Source organism: Zootoca vivipara, chromosome 8 (genome assembly GCF_963506605.1).
Source record: "Zootoca vivipara chromosome 8, rZooViv1.1, whole genome shotgun sequence".
In the NCBI taxonomy this organism is placed as follows: Eukaryota; Metazoa; Chordata; class Lepidosauria; order Squamata; family Lacertidae; genus Zootoca; species Zootoca vivipara.
The window spans coordinates 61,157,980-61,178,403 of NC_083283.1; the positions used below are offsets into that span (position 1 = coordinate 61,157,980).

At 42.4% G+C, this 20,424-nt stretch overlaps 1 protein-coding gene across 1 annotated transcript in view; it reads right to left on the reverse strand.

Moving 5' to 3' along the window:
- The window catches only part of PHACTR1 (phosphatase and actin regulator 1), a 108,734-nt gene extending 95,588 nt beyond the window's left edge, over window positions 1–13,146 (reverse strand). Inside the window, exon 1 of the mRNA XM_035126288.2 lies at window positions 12,959–13,146. Coding sequence (XP_034982179.2) covers window positions 12,959–13,082 — 124 coding nt within the window. The 5' untranslated portion in view covers window positions 13,083–13,146. The remainder of the gene's footprint in view (window positions 1–12,958) is intronic.
- Between the last annotated feature and the right edge of the window lie 7,278 nt (window positions 13,147–20,424).

A 20,424-nucleotide genomic window follows, 5' to 3' on the forward strand; every position in this document is an offset into this window, starting at 1 on the left:
GGTTTCCCCCACTGCTGAAACCTCTCAACAGATTGGATGTGGCCAATCAGCCATGAAAGATTCTAGTAGGCCAAGGTGTTCAGTTTGTATTAGGTTTTACTGAAGACGACCAATCTGTTTCCACTGACTAACTTTGAGTTTTCCAAGTGTATTACATTGGTGATGAATTAGGGACCCAAGCGTAAGAGGACTGATGGATTTCTAGCATGCAGGTTGCAACTGTGAACTAGCCTTAGACAAAGAAACCACTGCATACAGGCCAGCATAGAAATGGGGAGTGTTGCCAGATTATTTTATTTATTTATTGGAATCCTTCCCCCGGAGCTTCAACACTCTTATCATTTGGAGGACATCAGACTGAGAAAGGCCAGCATATAAGTAAATGCAAATAAAGGCAGAAACCTATGGCACTGCAAGTTCCCATGCTTAATAAAGCCTGAGGGTGGAAAAAATAGAGTTATTGCACTGGTGGAGTGCATGTTTTACACTTTGCCCTAACACATTCTCGCTCCCCTCCCTCCTCACAAACCACAGCTTTACAATCCAATTTCTCTCACAGCTTCGCATGAAAGCAAACTGTTTACATTAGGATACACGTATTAAATAAATGGACCAGTCTTCATTTGTATTGCAAAAAAAGAGCCTATGGGCTAATGGCTGCAACAGGGCAGTTTGAAGGAGACAAAGGGCACTGCCCTTTCCCTGAAGTGATCTGGCTCCGAATGAAGGTGAAAAGGCAGGCAAGAAGTGGAGTGGCAACAGAGGATATCTCTGGCAGAAGAAGAACCATCTCATTGCCCAAGAGGACTCCCTTGACAATAATGTAAACTCTACATCTCTCACGCCCAAATGATTTCCAACGCTGTCAGAAGACCCACAGATACTCCAATGTATGGTTTGCCAAATGGCCGTGCAATTGTACTCTTCCATATCAGGCATAGCCCAGGGGGGCGGGGGGGGGGAGGAGTTGATTGTGTGCAGCCATTTGATTTAGGGATCTTCAGATTTCTGCCAGGGGCAGTTAACTGGACTATGAATTATTCAAGGCTGGACTATACAAATATCGTTAATTGTTTCCTTGCCCAAGGCAGATAAATTAAATCTTGGTAAAGGAGTTTGTGAAAACCCTAAAAAAAAAAATGTCCCATGGTTGGAGGCAAATGTGCTTATTTCCTTATTTGCACAACTTGCCAGCTGAATCCATTTTAAGATCCCAGCAGCGCACATATAATCAGCTCAGTTCCCATTGCTCTGTTCTGTTTGTAATCCGGAAGTATGATGTAACTCTTAATTGATTATCACTGCATCACAACGCACAAGACCTTTTCATTCCCCTCCCCATCACTCAACCTTTTTTTTTTTTTACACGAGGGCAAATGTAACTAGTTCTCTCATTCTCTCAGCCCTAGGGTTAAAACAAACTAAAAATTATCCTCCACAACATGCAATACCAAACACTCTGACAACTACATCATGCTGTATCTCAGTAAAAATGTTTTTGGGTTGTTTGGTAGTAGCAGTTGCTCGTTTTAAAATCTGTGTTATATTTGTGTTTTGTTTTTGTTTTTGTTTTGTTGCAAAGGTAGGTGTTTTGCCTTTTTGTGCGGGGAACATTGCAAGCATAGCCAGTTTTTCTTATGTGAAATGGATATTTTGTGGTGCTCATGACAGCTTCTTAGATTCCCAGATATGCTACTGGGCCTCAAACGTTTGGGTACCCCTCTACACCAGAACATGAATGTCCCTATAGTTACATCTGGATATAAGAATGGATGAAACAGATATTAGATTTACTCCAATTAACCAGATGGGTCTATGGTCGGAGAAAACATCAAAATTACAAATACTCATGGGCTTCCACAACCGTACATTCAGTCAATATCCCAGAGGCTTTCCATCGTCTCCTAGGGGAAGGGCACCTTTGCAAAGCCCCAAGCACAGACTGTCTTTGAACATGTAATTCAGCTCATCAGTCTTAGTCACGTGGTCTCAAGGAGGCCTTTTGGATCTTTGACAATAAATGGAAATTTTAGTGGGACTTGGCAGTGCAAATGCCTTACAAGATCAGCTGAAAAATCCTCACTATCATACGTCTGGCAACTTATTCAAGTGTACAGGTATATTTGCCAAACAAAGGAGAGTAATAACATACCCAAAATTTGTTTAATCAACATGCTGACAATGGAGAAGATTTATTGCTCCATTCTATTGTCCAATTCCCAGCCCTTGGGCTGATTAAACAATCTACGGCCTTTTAAATGTTGTGTGGGGTATTATTATTATTTATTGTTTTTATGCTATGTATTTTGTGCTTTTATACTGTGAGCCACCCTGTGGTCTTCGGATAAAGGGTGGTATAGACTGTTCAATCAATCAATCAATCAATCTATAAAGCCAGCCAATGCGAAATGCATGTCTAATTCTTACCAAGGTGGTAAATTACAGAATGTGGGTTTCTCCCCAGGGAAACCCACTTGGTACCAGCACTTACTCCTTCCCATAACCAGGCAACATTTTTGTTCTCCCATGCATTTGGGCATCAATATGCTTTAGTTCTCGTCACTATCTTATCCTGCTGTTCTGCCCCCATTTTTGTGGTGATGATGATGATGATGATTATTATTATTATTATTAGTGTTGTGGAGGAGGAAGGGGCTTTGCGTGCGTGCATGCGCAATATTGTCACTTGATTTTAACAAGTTAAAAAGTATCTATTTCTATGATTTTTTTATTGTGAAAGTCTTTTCAGACTGTCCCTGTGGGAAGTGGTTCATAAATTAAATAAATAAGTAAATGCACATCAGCCTGATGTGCTCATTTTCTATGTGGAAGCATTTGTTTATTTTAATGTGGAGGAGGATTTAGATAGATGAGCCCCTGAATTCACACCTCCTCCTCTCTGACGCAGAACAATCCTGACATGGTTACCAACTCAGTGAAAACTAGGCCCTCGGATGTGTGCAAAAGAAAAAAAGAAAACACTTCACACTAAACCTCATGGAAATCAGAGCTGCACACCATCTTAATTTTGTTTTCATTATTTTCTCCTAAATGCTATCTACTGTACTATGAAGCTTTACACATTACTATTGACAATTTTGCTTCCATTGTTAAGGATGCACTTAAGATTGGAATAGGGCTGTTTTGAATACTGGTAAGTGTGATCTTAGATGGCTTCAGACGGTTAGCAGCTGCCTCTTGTTATCTTCACTTTAGAGCTGGTCAGGCAAGAAATGTTTTTTTTAAAAAAAATCCTGAGCCGTATGCAAATTCGTAATGGGGAGGGGAGGGAAATGATGCATGGAGAGAAACTGCTGGGTTTACAGGCTGCCTTGAAGACAGCAATTTGATTCAATAATTACTTTTGTAGCAAAATAATCACCTTGTTTAATTTAATAGTACGTGTTTTATTTAAATGCAAAGCTTTCCCCACCCCCTTGCCCCAGGAGTCTAAAGTCCAGGCTGGAATTGCAATAAACTGTTTTCCTTTAAGGAAGAAAGGTTCACAGATCAAACTTCTGCATGCCTTTGTGACAGCAGTGACAATATTCAAGCTGGACCTAGAAACTAAAAACAGTACGTTACCAGTGTGGTATAGCAGTTAGCGTGTTGGACTAGGATCTGGGAGACCAGGGTTCAAATCCCCATTCAGCAATGAAACTGAGCAGGTGACCCCAGACCAGTTACTGGCCTACCTCACAGGGTTGTTGTGAGGATAAAAAGGGTACCATATGCACCACATTGAACTCTTTGGAGGAAAGGTGGGATGTAAGCAGAATAGGAAATATTTTGATTTTTCCTAGGTTGCTTAGGAACACAAAGTGTAGGCTCTTGGATGTTTCTCAAGTTATGGATTCCTTCCATGGAAAAACTAAAACACTTATGGTTTAGGGATGAGAGTTCAAAGCTAACATGTTGATTCCTCACAACTGAGCATCCCAAACTGTGTAATCTGCTGAGCTGAGTGTAGGGTCTTACAGCAAATGTTGGCTTGATTTCTGCATAAAATCATGTAGCACTGAAGACAATATTTTAACATACAAGAGAACTAAAGGCCAGAGGAGTAAATACTGTACACTATTACAATAGTGCCCTCCATATACATTACTCCTGGTTATCCATTTTTTTTACCCTCTTCTTTTGTAACCATTTTCAATACAGCTCTCTAGAAAGGGTACCTATGAAACGGTACTTTACTGATTATAATTTTCATAGGTATCTGAAATAAAATGGTTGTTATTAGTTTGTTCTGATCTCTCATATTTCTTACACACCTTTCACCAGAATTTCACAGGAAAGGTTGCAGTATATAAAACGCACAATGCTATTAAAACAATGATAAACATCGAAGACCCCACTCATCACCCCCAAACAATAATCCAATACAACAAATTACAGGGAAGACACCAAAATCAATTCTTCAATTTCCACAAGCCAGGGTGAAGAGGTGCATCAAAGTTACGGCGATGCTTTAGAGCGCTAGGCTCAACATTTTAGGGATATGTCACAGAGGACAAACTTGCTTATTGCCACAAAGAGAATCTATTGAAGAGCTAAACGCTGGATGCCTAGGTATTGAGCTCATTGAAGCCAGCCATTAAAAGTAATGTTATGGCCATCAATGAAGATACTAGCATTTTCTCTGGGCTGGCTTGGTTAATAGCTAAAGGTTATTATTTATTGGGGACTGATAGCTAGAACATGCTTGCTTAAATAAGCACGGAAGCCTACATCATCTTTGGTCAAATGTTGTGTGGCCAAACATTTATATTTTCGCAATAAGCCCTCGTATAACCCCCACCCCATTTGTGGTATGCAAGACGAACACCATCACTCTTTATGTCTTTCTAGTATCCTAAATCAGGGATAAGGAATCTGTGGCTCTCCAGATGTAGCTGGAGTTCCAACTGACCGTGCTTGCTGGGGCTGATGGGAGTTGGAGTCCAACAACATCTGCAGGACCAAACATGCTCTATCCCCAATATACAGGAACGGGGCTGAATTGCAATCTAGAGACTTCGTGATTCTCTGTGAACACTTGCTCGTTACAGATTTGGGGTAACAGAGTTTATCCGTGCAAGGGCACTCATAACTGCTAGAGTCTGTGAATGGTAGAATTTAATGAACAATAGTATTTAGATTATATTTCCCCTTCATATCCCAAATATTAGCTGTCAGACAAGAAATCCCTGCGTTCAAGAATTTGGCAGTGTGGCGGGTTTTAAGCTGAACAAAGGGAAAACTAAAGTATTGGATAAAAATTTGACATTACAAGAGAGACAAAATATAGAGGAATGCACAGGACTGAAGTGTGTAAAAAAGGTGAAATATCTAGGAGTTAATATGACGTCAAAAAATTTGAACTTGTATAAAGACAATTATGAGAAATTATGGAAAGAAATCCAGAGAGATTTGGAAGTATGGACGAGGTTAAATTTGTCTTTAATGGGTAGAATAGCAACTGTTAAAATGAATGTTTTGCCGAGAATGTTGTTTTTATTTCAGGCCCTACCGATAGTTGATAAAATGAAATGTTTTCAAGAATGGCAGAAGATATTGTCTAAATTTGTCTGGCAGGGGAAGAAGCCAAGAATTAAATATAAACTTTTGACTGATGTTAAAGAAAGAGGAGGATTTTCCCTGCCGGACTTAAAGATTTATTTTGAAGCTGCTGCCTTTTGTTGGTTGAAAGATTGGTTTTTGTTAGATAATGATGATTTGTTGGATTTAGAGGGTCATGATAATGCATTTGGTTGGCATGCATATTTATGGTATGATAAAGTGAAATTGCATAAAGGTTTTAAAAACCATATAATTAGGAAATCATTGTTTAATGTCTGAATGAGATATAAGGATTTGTTGGAAAGGAGAACTCCTAGGTGGATCTCACCACTTGAGGCAAAGAAACCTAAAAGGACAAATATGGATGAGAATAGGTTGAAATACAAAGACATCCTGATGGAAGTGGGAAACCACTTTAAGTTAAGGCCATACGAACAATTGAAAGATAGGTTGAGTGACTGGTTTCAGTATGTGCAGATAAATGAAGCATTCAAGTTAGACAAAAAATTAGGATTCCAATCAGAAAAATCGAAATTAGAGATGGAGTTATTAGAGACAGATCACAAGAATTTGTCCAGAATGTATAATTTGTTGTTAGAATGGCATTTGAAAGATGAGCAAACAAAATCAGTTATGATTGAATGGGCCAAGGATCTGGGTCATAATGTGATGATGTCGGAGTGGGAAAAATTGTGGAAGAAAGGTATGAAATTTACGGCTTGCACGGTGTTGAAGGAAAATTTGATGAAAATGATGTATAGATGGTATCTGACGCCGGTCAAGCTAGCTAAAATGTACCACAAAGGCGACAATAAATGCTGGAAATGTAAACAGGATGTTGGCTCATTCTACCATATGTGGTGGACATGCCCTAAGATAAAAGGCTTCTGGGAAATGATTTATAATGAATTGAAAAAGATGTTTAAGAACACATTTCTGAAAAAACCGGAAGCCTTTTTGCTTGGAATAATTGGGGAGGAAATCCCCAAGGATGATGTTAATTTGTTTATGTATGCCACCACAGCTGCTAGGATTTTAATAGCAAAATATTGGAAAAAAGAGGAATTGCCTTCGAAGCAGGAATGGCAAATGAAAATGCTGGACTATATGGAATTGGCAGAATTGACAGGAAGACTCCGGGACCAGACAAATGACAAAGTTTTAAAAGATTGGAAGAAATTTAAAATGTATATAGGGAATGTATTCGATAATTAGAGTTTGAATATCCAGGAAAGTAAAGAGGTTAAGGCATTAGGGAAACAATAGAAGATTAAAAGTTTGAAATTAGGGTAAATGATATGAAGATGAATTAATTTGGAAGTTTTTAAAGGGATTACATGATGGGAAAGAAAGATGATTTAGAAACTGCTATAGAAGTTTACAAAAATGAAAATCAGATAGTAGGGAATTGGGGAAGCCTGAAGACAATGAGTACTAAAATGGATGAGAAATGATATATTTTTCTGTTATATGTTGTTTGATTTTTGTATTTTTGTATTTTGTATTTTGATGTTTTTGATGTATTTTGTATTTTGTATGTTTGTTGAAAAAATGATTAATAAAAAATATATTAAAAAAAAAAGAAATCCCTGCGTTAGATTATGCATACTAGTGTGGCCAGGCTAGCTAAGTGCAGAGCCATTAAGAAGCAAAGGGGAGCCAGGTACCGGGCCACTGAGGGCCACTGGGAATGCAAAAAACCCCCACTGTATTTCCCCCCTGCTTCAAGGAGCGGACAGAGACAGGAGATCTGGGAGGTTGCCAAGGTGATGGGGGGCATGATGTCACAGAAAAGTGCATCCCTTTTAAAAAACAGGTTTGGAAAAGGGGAAGGATGGCTTAGCAAATGTTCTTGGGAAGGAGAAAGGAAGGACCAAGCAGAGGCTACATGGGGTAGAACCATCTTCACAGGCTAGGACAGTCAGGTACAGGAATAGTGTGCAGGATGCCTTGAACTCCAATGCCATGCTGCTACAGGGAACAAGCCCCTCTTGAACTCACTTCCTTCACCTAGACCCGTGTGTATATGAACCTAATATCTGAAAACACTTCAGTCTCCAATGTGCCAGAATTGCCAACAGAAACACGACCCTGGGTAAGCGCCCAGAACCCCCTGGAATCTTGCTACCATTTGGCATGGATTAGGTGTGGCATGCCTTAAGGAATTCCCTGTGAGAATGTTTAAAATTCAATTCCATCTTTATAATATATTTATTTTTAAAAAATATTCTGTACATACCACTGTTTGCACAAGCCACAGGAGCAGTTTACAATGAAGTCAAATAAAATAAAAAGAATCTCTATAAACTGTCGTTAAAGTATGCAACACAACAACTTACTAAGTAGCAGTTTGCCAACTTCAGCAGCAACTAATCCATTCAGACAATCTCCTTCAAACATCCACTGGAAAAGGTGCATATTAACCAGCCACCTAAAATTCTACAGACACCTCTCAGTAGGGGGAGAGTTCCACATGAAAGGAGCCACCACTGAAAAGGCCTTTCTCTGGTCTTCCACATCGTGCATAGGGATCACCAAGATAGCTTCCATCTGCTGGTATTAAACCATAGACAGATTGATATAGTAAAATATGTCCTTGCAGATATTTTGGTCCCAGGCCATTTAGGACTTTAAACATCAGGGTAAGCAGCTGGAATTGGGCCCCGAAAACAATTGGCAACCAGTGTAGAAGTAAATTAGGAGCAGTATGGTTGTGGCCTGCTGTCCCTTACCAGCATTCTTGCTGCAGCATTTTGCATTAGTTGCAATTCCTGGACTGTCTTCAAGGGCAGCCCCATGAAGAGAACACAACAACAGGTCAGCTAGGAGAAAGCATGAGCATTTCCCCTTCAAAAGGCTCAAAAATCTATGGTAAGCCAAAAATAGAGGAGAATCTGCCAAAATATGGAAAAGCAACCAACAAAATATCAGGGAAACCGATCCCCCCCCCAAAAAACCCCCAATGAAAACGACCCCCAAAACAATTAAAAACCTTCATGGTGCCTTGGTGATACAGATTTTTTCTTCTTTACTAAAAACAAAAGTGATGTCTCTGGCTCAGCATAGCACAAGGGTGGGATGATGAGAGAAAGGAGATCAGACTCCAGAGGGGAGAGAGGGTGGAGGGAGAGTTCTGTTGTGACTGACAAATCAAGCTTGTAATCAGAGGGAATGAATTTATGAAAAAGCAAATCCCTTTTAGTTTTCCCCACCTCAAAATCAACTTTAAAGATGTTTAGCACCAAAAGCCCTAAACCTATTTGTCTGCTATTAGTCACGTCTGCCATGTTCAGACCAATTGCCCACAAAACACTAGGGGAGATATTGTGATTCATTTTTTTCACCCGCCTTAAAATTGTAACAGCTACCCTCGCTGGAAAGTCAATGCAACCATCTTTCTGAATTTTGTTAGGATTAACATACTCAGAAACATACTCATCCAATTCCACACCCAAATAAAAAAGTTGCAGACATTTCATTCAAAAATATCAAATTTTAAAGGTGCCCAGTGCAAAAGCACCTGGACATATTTGCCTGTAACTTGGCAGGCTTTATCCACTCTGAAGGAGGCTAGTTTGCTAGCAAATTTCATCCACTTCTGCCAAAATAATATACAGACAACCCACAATTTGTGTGGGGTTGCATTCCGAGTCATTGTGCGCAATGGCAGAGCACAATAAGCCTGTTATGCCCTCACCCTCCTCCGTTATGCCCACTTTTCTGGTCACTTCTGGGTTGCCATAATGCGCACCTGCGTGGCCAACTGTAAATCTGTTATTGCCTGCAGTCACTTTTTGATTTCCCAGTAATGAATGGATGGAAATGAATCAGACTTGGAAAATACCCTGAATCAAATCAGGCAGCCTTCGACTGAGGCGAACTGTTTTCCAAAGCACAAAACCAGGATCCAAACTACATCCAAACTAGTCACAGTGCAGACTCCTAGCATAAAGCCCCTACTGCAATCATGGAAAAGATTCTGGGCATCAAGGTCAGCTCAAATGCGAAGGCTCATTACTAAAACTGGCAATCGTCTTGGTAGGAGTGAAGGAAAACAGGAAGGCTTCATAGGTCAGTACTGCAGTAGAGCACATGCTTTGTGAAAAGAAGCTCCCAGATTGATTCTATGGCTCCTTCCCTTAAAAAAATAAAAAAAATCATATTGCAGGGGTGGCAGAGAACCTTGGAAAGCAACTACCTGCTCTTGGAGAATAGACAGTACTTCGTTAGTTGGGCCATTGATCCAATACCATAAGAGGTATGTCCAGTGGTGGAGCTTCATGCTCTGGCACCGGGGGCAGAGAGCAGGCGGGGGTGGGGCTGGCGCGCATCCCGGGGGCGGAGCGTGCCACCCACATGGGCGTGGCGGGCCGCCTGCAGGGGTGTGGCGCACATTCTGGGGGTGGGAACAGCCGCAATTGCACCCTACCGGGATCGCGCTGCCCAGGGCGGTGTGCTCCCATCGCCCCCCTCTTCCTACGCGCCTGCCTGGGTATATCATGCATTCATAAGAGGTGCTGGGCATGGAATAGACTTCCACGAGACTGACCGATATAAATAAGTCCTACCCTCACATTGTGAGGGGAAATGTAGAAATGGCCTTGTGGATTTGTCTGTCTTCTCCAGCCATTGCTCACTGTGGGTGAGGCATCAACTTTACCCGTACATAGAAGGGTGTAGGTACAGAAAAAGAATGAAGGGTGTTCACTGCTTAATGTTTCCTTCTCAAGGGGAAAGGGTTGGAGTTGCACCCTGGCAAGGGTGGGAAAGCAATGCAAATCCCACAATGGTGTGACACTCAGCCCTCGGACAAGGATCTTTCTTCTACCCTCTTTTTCTTATGATGGTGAACAGAAAGCCAAGAAAGATGGAAGGTCAGAGGAAGAATAGGGCAGTGTCTGAAACACAAAACACTGAGGACATAAGAAGCCCAAATGAATCAGGCCAATGGTCCATCTTTGTCCAGCACTGTGTTCTCACACTGGCCAACCTATGAGAAGCTGATAAGCAGGACACGAGTGCTTGTTTCCTAGCCCAAGAAAGGAACAGACTATAGAATGGGGACCTTGCTGCCTCCTTCCTCCGAGGAAGAAGATGCCCATCCAAAAAGCTTGTTTACATTCTATTTTGTGATACATTCCAGGAAAACTTGTGCTACTCTGCAATCACCAACACCTTACATTTCTACAAATCTGTGGTAAGGACTCATATTCCTTGTGTTTACAAGGTACGGGCAAAACACCACAGAGAATTCCATTGAAGTGAATGGGACTTGCAGAAAAGCATAGGTACACAGTTTCAGCTTGGCTTCACAAGGTAAGTTCCTCACTGATGGGACCCTCCACTATCAGCAACAGGCACCGGCAATATACAACTGATGTGCCTAATCCTAATGAAATCAACATTACAAGTAGTCTCAAAAAATTACCCGCTGGATAGCTCCATTTATGTCATGCCCTTCCACATTTCTATGGTTAGCACTTTTCTACCCTCAGATATGGCACTACTAAATATTCTATTGCCAAGTAAAAGCTCTACTGACTGACATGAAAAAGGTCAGGTTATTGTCCTTCTTGTTGAAATGTGTTTGGAACCAGAGACTATGTTTTAAAGATATGCATGCTTACATACATTAAAGTAAGATCAGCTCCACTTGCCCTCTTACACTAGCTTCTAGAAATCTGAGTCCAGGGGTGGTGATAATAAATGGGGCTGATGCAATGCATTTTGAGGCAGATTTAATTAAAACAGTCAGCGTATATTTCAAATAAGTGGTTTAGCCTGCTTTAGGGGGGAATAAATGAATCATGTTAAGGTTTTAAGGCACTTGCTGCTCCTGCCTGGCAAATCTTCAGGTTCCATTTCCAGTGGTCTCTGCTGTCATCAATAATAAGCAGAAGGGGTGGGGGCGGAAATCAGAGCAAAATATACTGAATGACCAAGTGCTCTTCTTTGGTACCGTAGTGCAATTGAAAGGACATTTTAGATCACTCTTTCTCTATTTTTACTTTACTGTTGCCCCCCACAAAACTGAACCATGCAAGTTAATATAAAGAAAGTAATTATGCTAGCATATCTCCATTATATGAAATACATTTTGGGGTGGGAGGGAAACAAACCACCACAACTATTTCATTGCAACTGCCCTGCTTTGGGTGACAAGGAACTGCCAGGATCCAGAAAATATTTAATTCACCGAAACAGAATGAATAAATTTACTTTTTAACAATGCAAAATTCATCCCAAATGTTAAAAAAAAGGGGGAACTAAACTGGTGGCAACTGCAGATAACAAACAGCTCTGAGAGTTATTTGGGGGGGGGTTCCTACTCACATTTCCAAATCAAAAACCTTTCACTGACCTTCAGGAAACAATCTCTGCTAGCTTACCCAACTCAGCGGCTTCTAACTCAAGTGCAGTTGTATTTTAAATAAAACATGAAACATCATGAACAAAAAAAGAAAAGAAAAAACCCCACAGCAAATCCCATGGCAAGAAGATATGGCTAGCAACATCTCCAAAGATGTTTTTGTTTGGGCTGGATTTTATGCCTCTTGTAGCTTTCTGCCTCTGTAAGTTGCTGACTCTGGCAAAATCCTAAGAGGCTCTCATTGCTCATTCAAAAACATTTTGTTTGTTCTTTACAGAGATACACACAGAACAGATCTGCTTACCTGTATAAAACCCCTATTGGACTCTATCTGAATGCACCCCTCTTTGAATGTTACACTCGGTAGTGTCAAAGGAGAGCAGTTGGCAACCGTCTGATACAAAAGGCGCCACACTAATCCCAGTAAGATTCCATCCAATAACTCTGCACACATCCCAGTATATGATATGTGTGTGTGTGTTTGGAGGTAGCAGCACAACGCGCGCGGGGGGGGGGGAATCACACACCAAAAGCCCTCTCCCAAATTCCAATAATTAAGTCAAGTAAACTCTGACTGCGGCATGTTGATAGAAGGAGGGGGTGGGGAGTTGATATAGCCCAGATGAAAAAGACTAGTTTAAGCAAGCCATGATGATGATGATGGAAAAGCAAGCAATTCACGGAGCCGTTTCCGTTGCAGATACAAGGAGAGAGGACTCTGCTCTGTGGGTGCTGCTGGGCAAAGGCAAATGAAGGTAAAAGAAACAAGGTTCGTTTTGCTTTTCCCCTCTGCTTGGCATGCCAAATAGCTGCCAAACCCATCTTATTCCCTGCCTCTCTACTTTTCTCCCTCCTCCCAGAGTCCCTTAAGTAGCAAGCTTACTAGCAGCCAGTAATTGGGAGTCAGGCACCTATGCATATACACAATCACCACCGGGAAAAAACTGCTCTCTCTCTCTCTCTCTCTCTCTCTCTCTCTCTCTCTCTCTCTCTCATATAATACAGACTAAAGATCAGAGCACTCACCGTCACGGGCTTCCTCTCCGCGACTGCAGTTGCTGCATATGTGCTTGATCTCCTTGCCTATGTGACAGTGTATCACAAAAGACACGTTGTTGTTGTTCGTAATAGGCTCTTTCAGTGGCTTCATCCTCACCAGATAGAAAGCTCTTTTTTTAGGCTTCTCCTCACTCTGGTCTGGAGAGGAGCCATCCCTGCGGCCGGAAAGGGATGAAAAGGAAAGCATCCCAGGCTGCTTGGTGTGTGTGGAGTCCGCCATCCGCTCACTTTCGCCTTAGCCTCTCTCTGCCACACACACACACACACGCAACTCTCCCCCCCCTCTCTCACTCACACCCCCATCACACACAAGGATTAAAAGGAGAGGGAGGGGGAGAGAGAGATGACAGGATGGGGGAAGAGGCAGAGAGTGAGAGAGAGGGAGAGAGAGGAGGGAAGCGTAGGTGAGCCTTGATTGACCTATGTGACCCCGCTGCCTTAACCAATCAGAATGACTGGAGCTGCAGGATGCTCTTGTCCAACTATACCTGTGTCACCTCATCTCACCTTGCAAAACAAATGCCACACATACTCACTGGCAAGCCACAAGAGCCCTCCTTCTCAATTCCCCTCTATGGGGCACAAGCAGAAGGCAAACCGTGGGCTGCACTCTTCGACCCACATAGCAGTCCTGTGTTTTTCTTTGTCCTGTGATATCTAGTATTGTATTTTGTATTGATCTATTATCATGGGTCTGAGAGGTGGCTCCCTCCCCCCAAGTAAACCTGCTATTTATTGCTGAATTTGAATAAACATCAATCTGTGGAAAACCCAATTTAAAAAATTGTCCCTCTTCTGAACTGATTCTAAAATTGCTCCTGTACAGGAATTTGCATGTTTATTTTCTAGGAGCTCCCACCTGCCTACCCCTGCAGGATAATTTTTTTCAGTTTTCCAGGCATGCTTAAATTTTATTTTATTTACTTTCCCCTGTTTAGTGCTCATATAAAAAAATGTGATCAAATGAAATACTGTATCTGCAAAGCATGTGTGTTAGAAGGGTCCTGGCTCCTTTTGTATATGTCAAATGATTTTCTGATTCATCTGCTTTCTGGTTATCTGGTTTTCTGATTAGCTTGCTTTCTGATTTTTCCCGATTCTGACTCTCTGCCACGGGCACGCAGAGTTGATGACCACATGAAAAGTAAACTATTGGTTATAGGAAGAATAAAAGGGAAAACACAGGGTTTCAGGGGTCTTTCCTCCAAGTAAAATCCAAGGCAAAAAATCACAAGTGGGAAAACCCAGCCCTGGACCAAATTGAAAATGAGGCAAAAAAAGGTATGGACTTAAGGGAAAGTGTGCCTGGGCCCTAAAGTCACATTTTCCATTTCCTTTGCGTTCTCCACTGTGGTCTCATTCCTTAAGCACCAGCTTTAGCAGAGGGAGCCACCCCACTTAAGCAGTGTGGGAGGACAACATTTCTCTGAGTGAGCTAGACAGCAAAGTGACAGACAAAAGACTGGACTTGGCTTAGGTCACTTTGTGATGGCCACTGGTGGCGGGGAGATCCAGCCTAGACTATAAGTATCCAAGGGAGATACTGCAGCTCTTGGGGTCAGCTGCACTTTGCAAAAGGGGCTGATGGGAACAAAAAGAGGGCATTCATCCTGAGATTAGCAGTCGGCAAGGGATTCAGAGGGTCTGCTCTTCCTGGTGACCCCTGGACGGCATTAGCCAGGGAGGGAGGATTCCCATTTTTGAAGAGCTTGCCCCGATGTCACCAGGCCCTGCCAGCCGCTATCAATGGGCATCGTTGTGAAACACTGGACAGAAATAGCTGTTTGTGTTTTAAAAGATAGGCCACAGAGGATGCAAGAAGGGACAAGAATGTGCAAAGGCCAAGGGGAAAATGGCTTTGCTGAATACAAACAACAGAGGAGCATTCCATTATCTTATACTGGGATAAGAAATTTGTTTTTTTTCTAAATGAGTCACAATACCGTGTTTCTCCGAAAATAAGCCATAGTGATAGGCAGTTTAACCTTGTAGGTTAAACTGTACCATACTTAATAAAAAAAATAAGACATCCCCTGAAAATAAGCCACCGTTTTGTTTTTTGAAGAAAAATAAATATAAGACGGTGTCTTATTTTTGGAGAAACACGGTATTGAGTAAATGGAGTTCATTTTTCAGCAAAAGTTACTGGAGCAGTGGAACTGTTCATATTGACTTACACTTTTTAAAAAATCAGGTTGCATTGTGACAGCAGAAAAAGCAGATTTATGCAACTATACAACTCCTCTCCTCCAGCTTTAATTAAAAACTGCAATCTGCGTATGTATTAAGAATTCCAAAGACCAGCTGACAGATGCACATCCAACCAAAGATGAGGGTTTTTTGGGGTGGGGTGGGAGGGAACACCAATTCAAGAAGCAAAACGCCTGAACAATAACTTAATCAGGTGTTTAATTGTCCCCCCACCCCAATAGACTCATCAGTTTTGGTCATAGGATGGTGACAGAAAACTGCATTGAAGCTGCTAACTTTCACATTACTCAGTGCAACACCTAGCATCTTGTATGCTTGCAATTCAATTGACAGGACTTAACTTTCTAGGCAGCGAATGTGCTATTATATTTTTAAAATGTTATACCCTGATTTCCTGAAGAAGAAACTCAAGACGGTTTATTAAAAACAACATAAATGCTTGGAAAATACCATTCATTTCCACATGAAATAATGATTAATGCTGGAGGGGGATGGAACATATTTGATCCAGGAAGTGTGAAGCATGGGGGATGAATGTGTGGGGAATGGTAGGGGCATGTATGAAAAATAAACATAGAAAGGTCCATTGGGGCAAACATCTGTTATGCATGCTAAGAGAGAGAAAAACATTATACAGGATTTGGGGGCGTTTGGTGTAGTGGCTGCTGAGGTCATATTGAGCCAACAAATGGCGGGGGCGGGGGGGGGAGAGAGAATAAACTTGCTTAACAATGCATATATATTATTGTGTTGTGGTGAATATAAGCCCATATGAGCATAAATAAGAACATGCAACTGCAAGAACACAATGTCTTACAGATGGAAGGGACATTTGTTTTCCTGTGTGCCAAAGGAGGCCACAAAAGAGGCAAGGCTTACGGGTGGGCAGGGATCACACCATACAAGTTTTCATAGCATCAGGTGTGGACATTGATCAGGCTGATTCCAAGCCAAAGGCCAGGCGGAACAACTCTGTCTTACTGGTCCTGCAGAAAGAAATCAGATCCTGCAGGGCCCTGGTCTCATGAGACAGAGCGTTCCACCAGGCCAGAGCCAGTGTAGAAAAGGCCCTGGCCCTGGTTGAGGCTAATCTGACTTCCTTAGGGCCCGGGACCTCTAGAGTGTTGCTATTTATGGACCTTAAGGTCCTCTCCTCTGCGGGGCATTACCAGGAGAGGCGGTCCTGTAGGTACGAGGGTCCTAGGCTGCAAATAAATTAGCAAAAGAAAATATGAGTAGATAGCTATGTTCTGTGGGGTTTGAAATGAATTCGAATGAATACATTTCAGTCTGGACTGGACTGTAAAGTAATCATGTCCCTAATAGGGAAGGAGGAAAAAGCAAAACAACCACAAATCTAGTGAACAGATTGTCCCTCTGAACAGTGCTATTTTTCTGGAAAAAGAGGTACCGGAACTCACCACGAACACCTCCCTCATTCTCGTAGAGTGGCAATGGCACCCACCTGAGGGGACCCAGAATTGAGTTCCATTGAGTTCTGGCTGGGAAAAAGCCTCTGAACCTGTCCCCAACAAGAGAGAATATCTGCCAACTGGGACAATCTGGGAGCAGAGAGGCTGCTGTGGAGGAAGACTTAGGTAGACCTGCAGAAGGGAGTAGAGCCTTTCACAGAACCTGCCTACACTCTGCTTGACTTAGCACCAGTTGTCAATCACATGGCACTAAATTTTCCCCTCGTTACCAGGAACAAAAAAAGAAAAGAAAAAGAAAAAAAGACAAGTCAATTTCTACTCTATGAATAGAATGCTGTTTCTATTTGTGACCTTTGGTTGGCTAGAATGCAAAGCACCGAAATATTTTTGACAGTATAATTAATATATTTTCTGGAAACTCACTCCCCCTCTGAACAAATGTAAGCTCTTTTGCACAGCATGAAAATGTATGTGAAGAGACTTTGGTGACAAAGGTTGAGGAACCTTGGTGGAGGGTAGGATGAGATGCTGGAACACATGTTTCCCCTTTGGAGAACATTTAGGTCCTTGCAAAACAAAATGGCCACAGCCTGCTATTTCTTCCCTGCTCCTCACTTACAGTGCAATCCTGTACCTGTCTACCTAGAAGTAAGTACAACTGAGTTCAGTAGAGCTTTTATCCCCCAGATAATCAGCCAAAGGGTTGCAGTATCTCACCTTTCATAAATGCATGTTAGGTGAGCACCTACACATCATTAGAAAAGAGAAAATATATCACCCTAAAGAAAGGACAAAATGGAATCAGATTTGCATAAAAATTACATATGCGATTTTGAATGAACACAGGTAAATTTAGAAGTAGTTACTATAATTTAAACAGAAATACAATGCATCTCACCCTAATGGGGAAAGCCATGACTCGGTGACCTGTTTGGCTGCTCAGGTGGGTTGAACATTCACTGGATTGTATTCCTCCAAGTTCTTCTCAGAGTAATCCTAATAAAATTTCTGGACATGACTACCTTAGGTCCTTTAATTTCAACGGGTCTATGCTGAGCTGAATTTAGTTCAATACAATGCTTTGAGTAAGGAGGAGAAGGGAAGGGAATGGCGACAGAAAAACTGGTTACTTTACTTGCTCTGCTTCATATTAGCAAAGGAAAACTTTTATTCCATCTATTTCATGCTTGCAATGTCTGCCTTGCTTTCAGGGTGCTAAACAGAAAAAAAATAGTGCTGCTTCATTTCATTTGGTGATGGTGGAAGTGGGGGTTGTTGAAATAAAAGGTTTTTTGAGAAAAAAATTAAGGAGGGGCAGAAGGGGAAAGGATAGAGGGAAAGAAGGGAGAAAAAGGTAGTTAAGAGAGAGGGGGGGTAGTCCAGACTGTTATTTTGCAGGTGGGATTCAGGTGTATACTGGCAAAAGTGGATCTGCACTCTCGCACAATAAGCTCACTTCCAAAACATTGGACTTTTGGCAGAAGGGAAAGTGACAGGAAAACAATTGCTTGATCTGATATCGTACAACCTTCCCACAAACAAATCAGAATGCATGCAAATCACGAATTAATATGCAGTATACAGGTCCCCCGACAGTAACCAGAAAGAAAGTGCATGTGCATGAGTGTGGCTGTGCATGTGTGAATGGTCATGCCCACTGCCATGCTACGCCCCCCCACAGTTGCATGTAGCTCTTATGCCGGGAGGGGGGGGAGAGAGAGATTGCTCGCTTCTGATATAGAGGATATGCTCAGATTTTTAGTAAACTGAGACTTCCGGTCTGTCGCGGCGGAGAGAAGGACGCAGGGACTTCGCGTGCCGAAGTCCCTGGCCTCGCGGAGGGGGGGGGAAGTCCGCAGAGCGAGCGGACTCCCCGTAAAAGCACCGGGTAGAGAGTCCCGGTGACTCACGCGCCCAGCGGCTGCTCCGTTTTGCGGATCCCCCGCTGCCCGAGAGCTCAGTAGAGCGATCGAGAGCCGGCGGGGTGGAACCGCGGGAGCCATTTTGGGCTATATCTTACCTCCGAGAAGCGAAGCTCCGAGTCCTGACCCGGCAAGCGGCGGATTCTTCCAAACAAAATTAAAGGTTTCCATAAAGTAAGTGGAATTTTTATTTGGACTTTAAAATCACCAATTGGAAAAATAGGAGAGACTTTAAAGAAACGGAAGTCGGTCTCTTCCTAATGGTAAACCGGGAGGCGCTTTAAATAAACCCAAGCCGAAAGATGAAAAAGTTTCTGGGACGGTGGACCCGAGAGAAAGAAAGACTTTTTTGAACCTTCTCAGCTCCCGAGTCCGGCACCCCTTGAGGTACAGCATTATTAAGGGGAAGAGCGTTTTGACAGCTGTCAAAAGCTGTCAAACTGTCAAAAGACCGGGTGGATTTATTGCATTGCTGTGAACAGTAAAAATTGACTGAAAATGTGGTAGAACTATTTAAATTGGAATTAAGAATGGATTTGTGATTGAGTTAAAGACAAAGGAAAAGAACAGCCAAAATGGAGTCGATCGTCTAACAGGAAGGAATTCTCCAGCACCCTTTGCTCCCTATCTCCTGTTTGTCTGCGGTTAAGAGAAGTATGAAAACAAAGTATTCTCGAGCCTTGCAGGAGGCTGTGCTGAACTATCTACAAACATGGGAGGACATTTACAAGGAACGGCAACATCCCAATTTACCATCAGTTGAGGATGAAGTCCAAGTTCAGGACTTAGAGGATAATTTGGATTTGGAGACTGTTGAGTTTGAGACTGTGTGTGAGGAGAAACAACCTGATGAGAATCTTGAAGGGGACTTGGACTATAAAAAATATGTTTGGGATGGAGCAAAGCATGAATTTCAAAAGGAAGAAAAACAAGCAGAGCAAGAAAATGAGAAGCAAAGGAACATGAAGATCAATGGAACTGAAGACCCTGGAGGGGCTAAAATGTGGGGTGATGTCATTGAGGGATGGGAAGGACAGGGGCAGGGGGGGACAAAGGCCTGGAGATGGAACTGGGAAAGAACTGGTGTGGGGTGAAAATTTTAGTTAAAAGGTTTTGTTTTGGCTTTTGAAAGACGGTTTTCGAAATCTTGGCCTGCTAACGGAAATGCTGATCCAATTGGGGGAAAAGACTTAGGGAGAGGGGATGGAGGGTAAAAAAGAAAAAAAAAGCTGTGTTTTCTGGAGGGAGTTAGAAGAATGGCTGAGGAAAGAATTTTTAGGTTAATACTAATTTTTGTGAGTTCAGATAGGTGTCTGGGCAGAGAGCTGCTTATCCTCCTCTCCTTACTCTGAGACACCCAGTGGCAGGGGGTGCTCAGAGGGGTGAGGAGGGGGTGGAAAGAAACCCAGACACAATAATGGAACCTTGGAAGTGCTGTGCCCTACGGGTTCCTCTTGTGGCAGGAGGGGTCCTGTGGGAGGGCAGCATGGAAAAGGAGGAGGATTAAGTTAATATTATAAGAAAAGGATTTTGAATTGGAATAGAAAACCCGCCATAAGTAACTAGAGATTGTCAGGAATACCAGGAGGAAGAGTATCGAGGAAGTCACAATTATAATGTTAAGATAATAAGAATTGGGAAATTATATTTTTTCCCTATTGTTGTTGTGTTTGTATTTGTTTAAGTATGTTTATGAAAGAGCTGGGGGAAACCAATCCTCAGAGCTCCTCCATTCCTGTCCTTTCAGTGGCAGGGAGGGGATGTGGGGGGAGGAGGGAGGGGGGAGGCCAAACCCAACTTATAATGGACCCCTTTGATTCTTAACGCACACGGGTACTACCGGTGGCAGAGGTGGACCGGTGGGTGG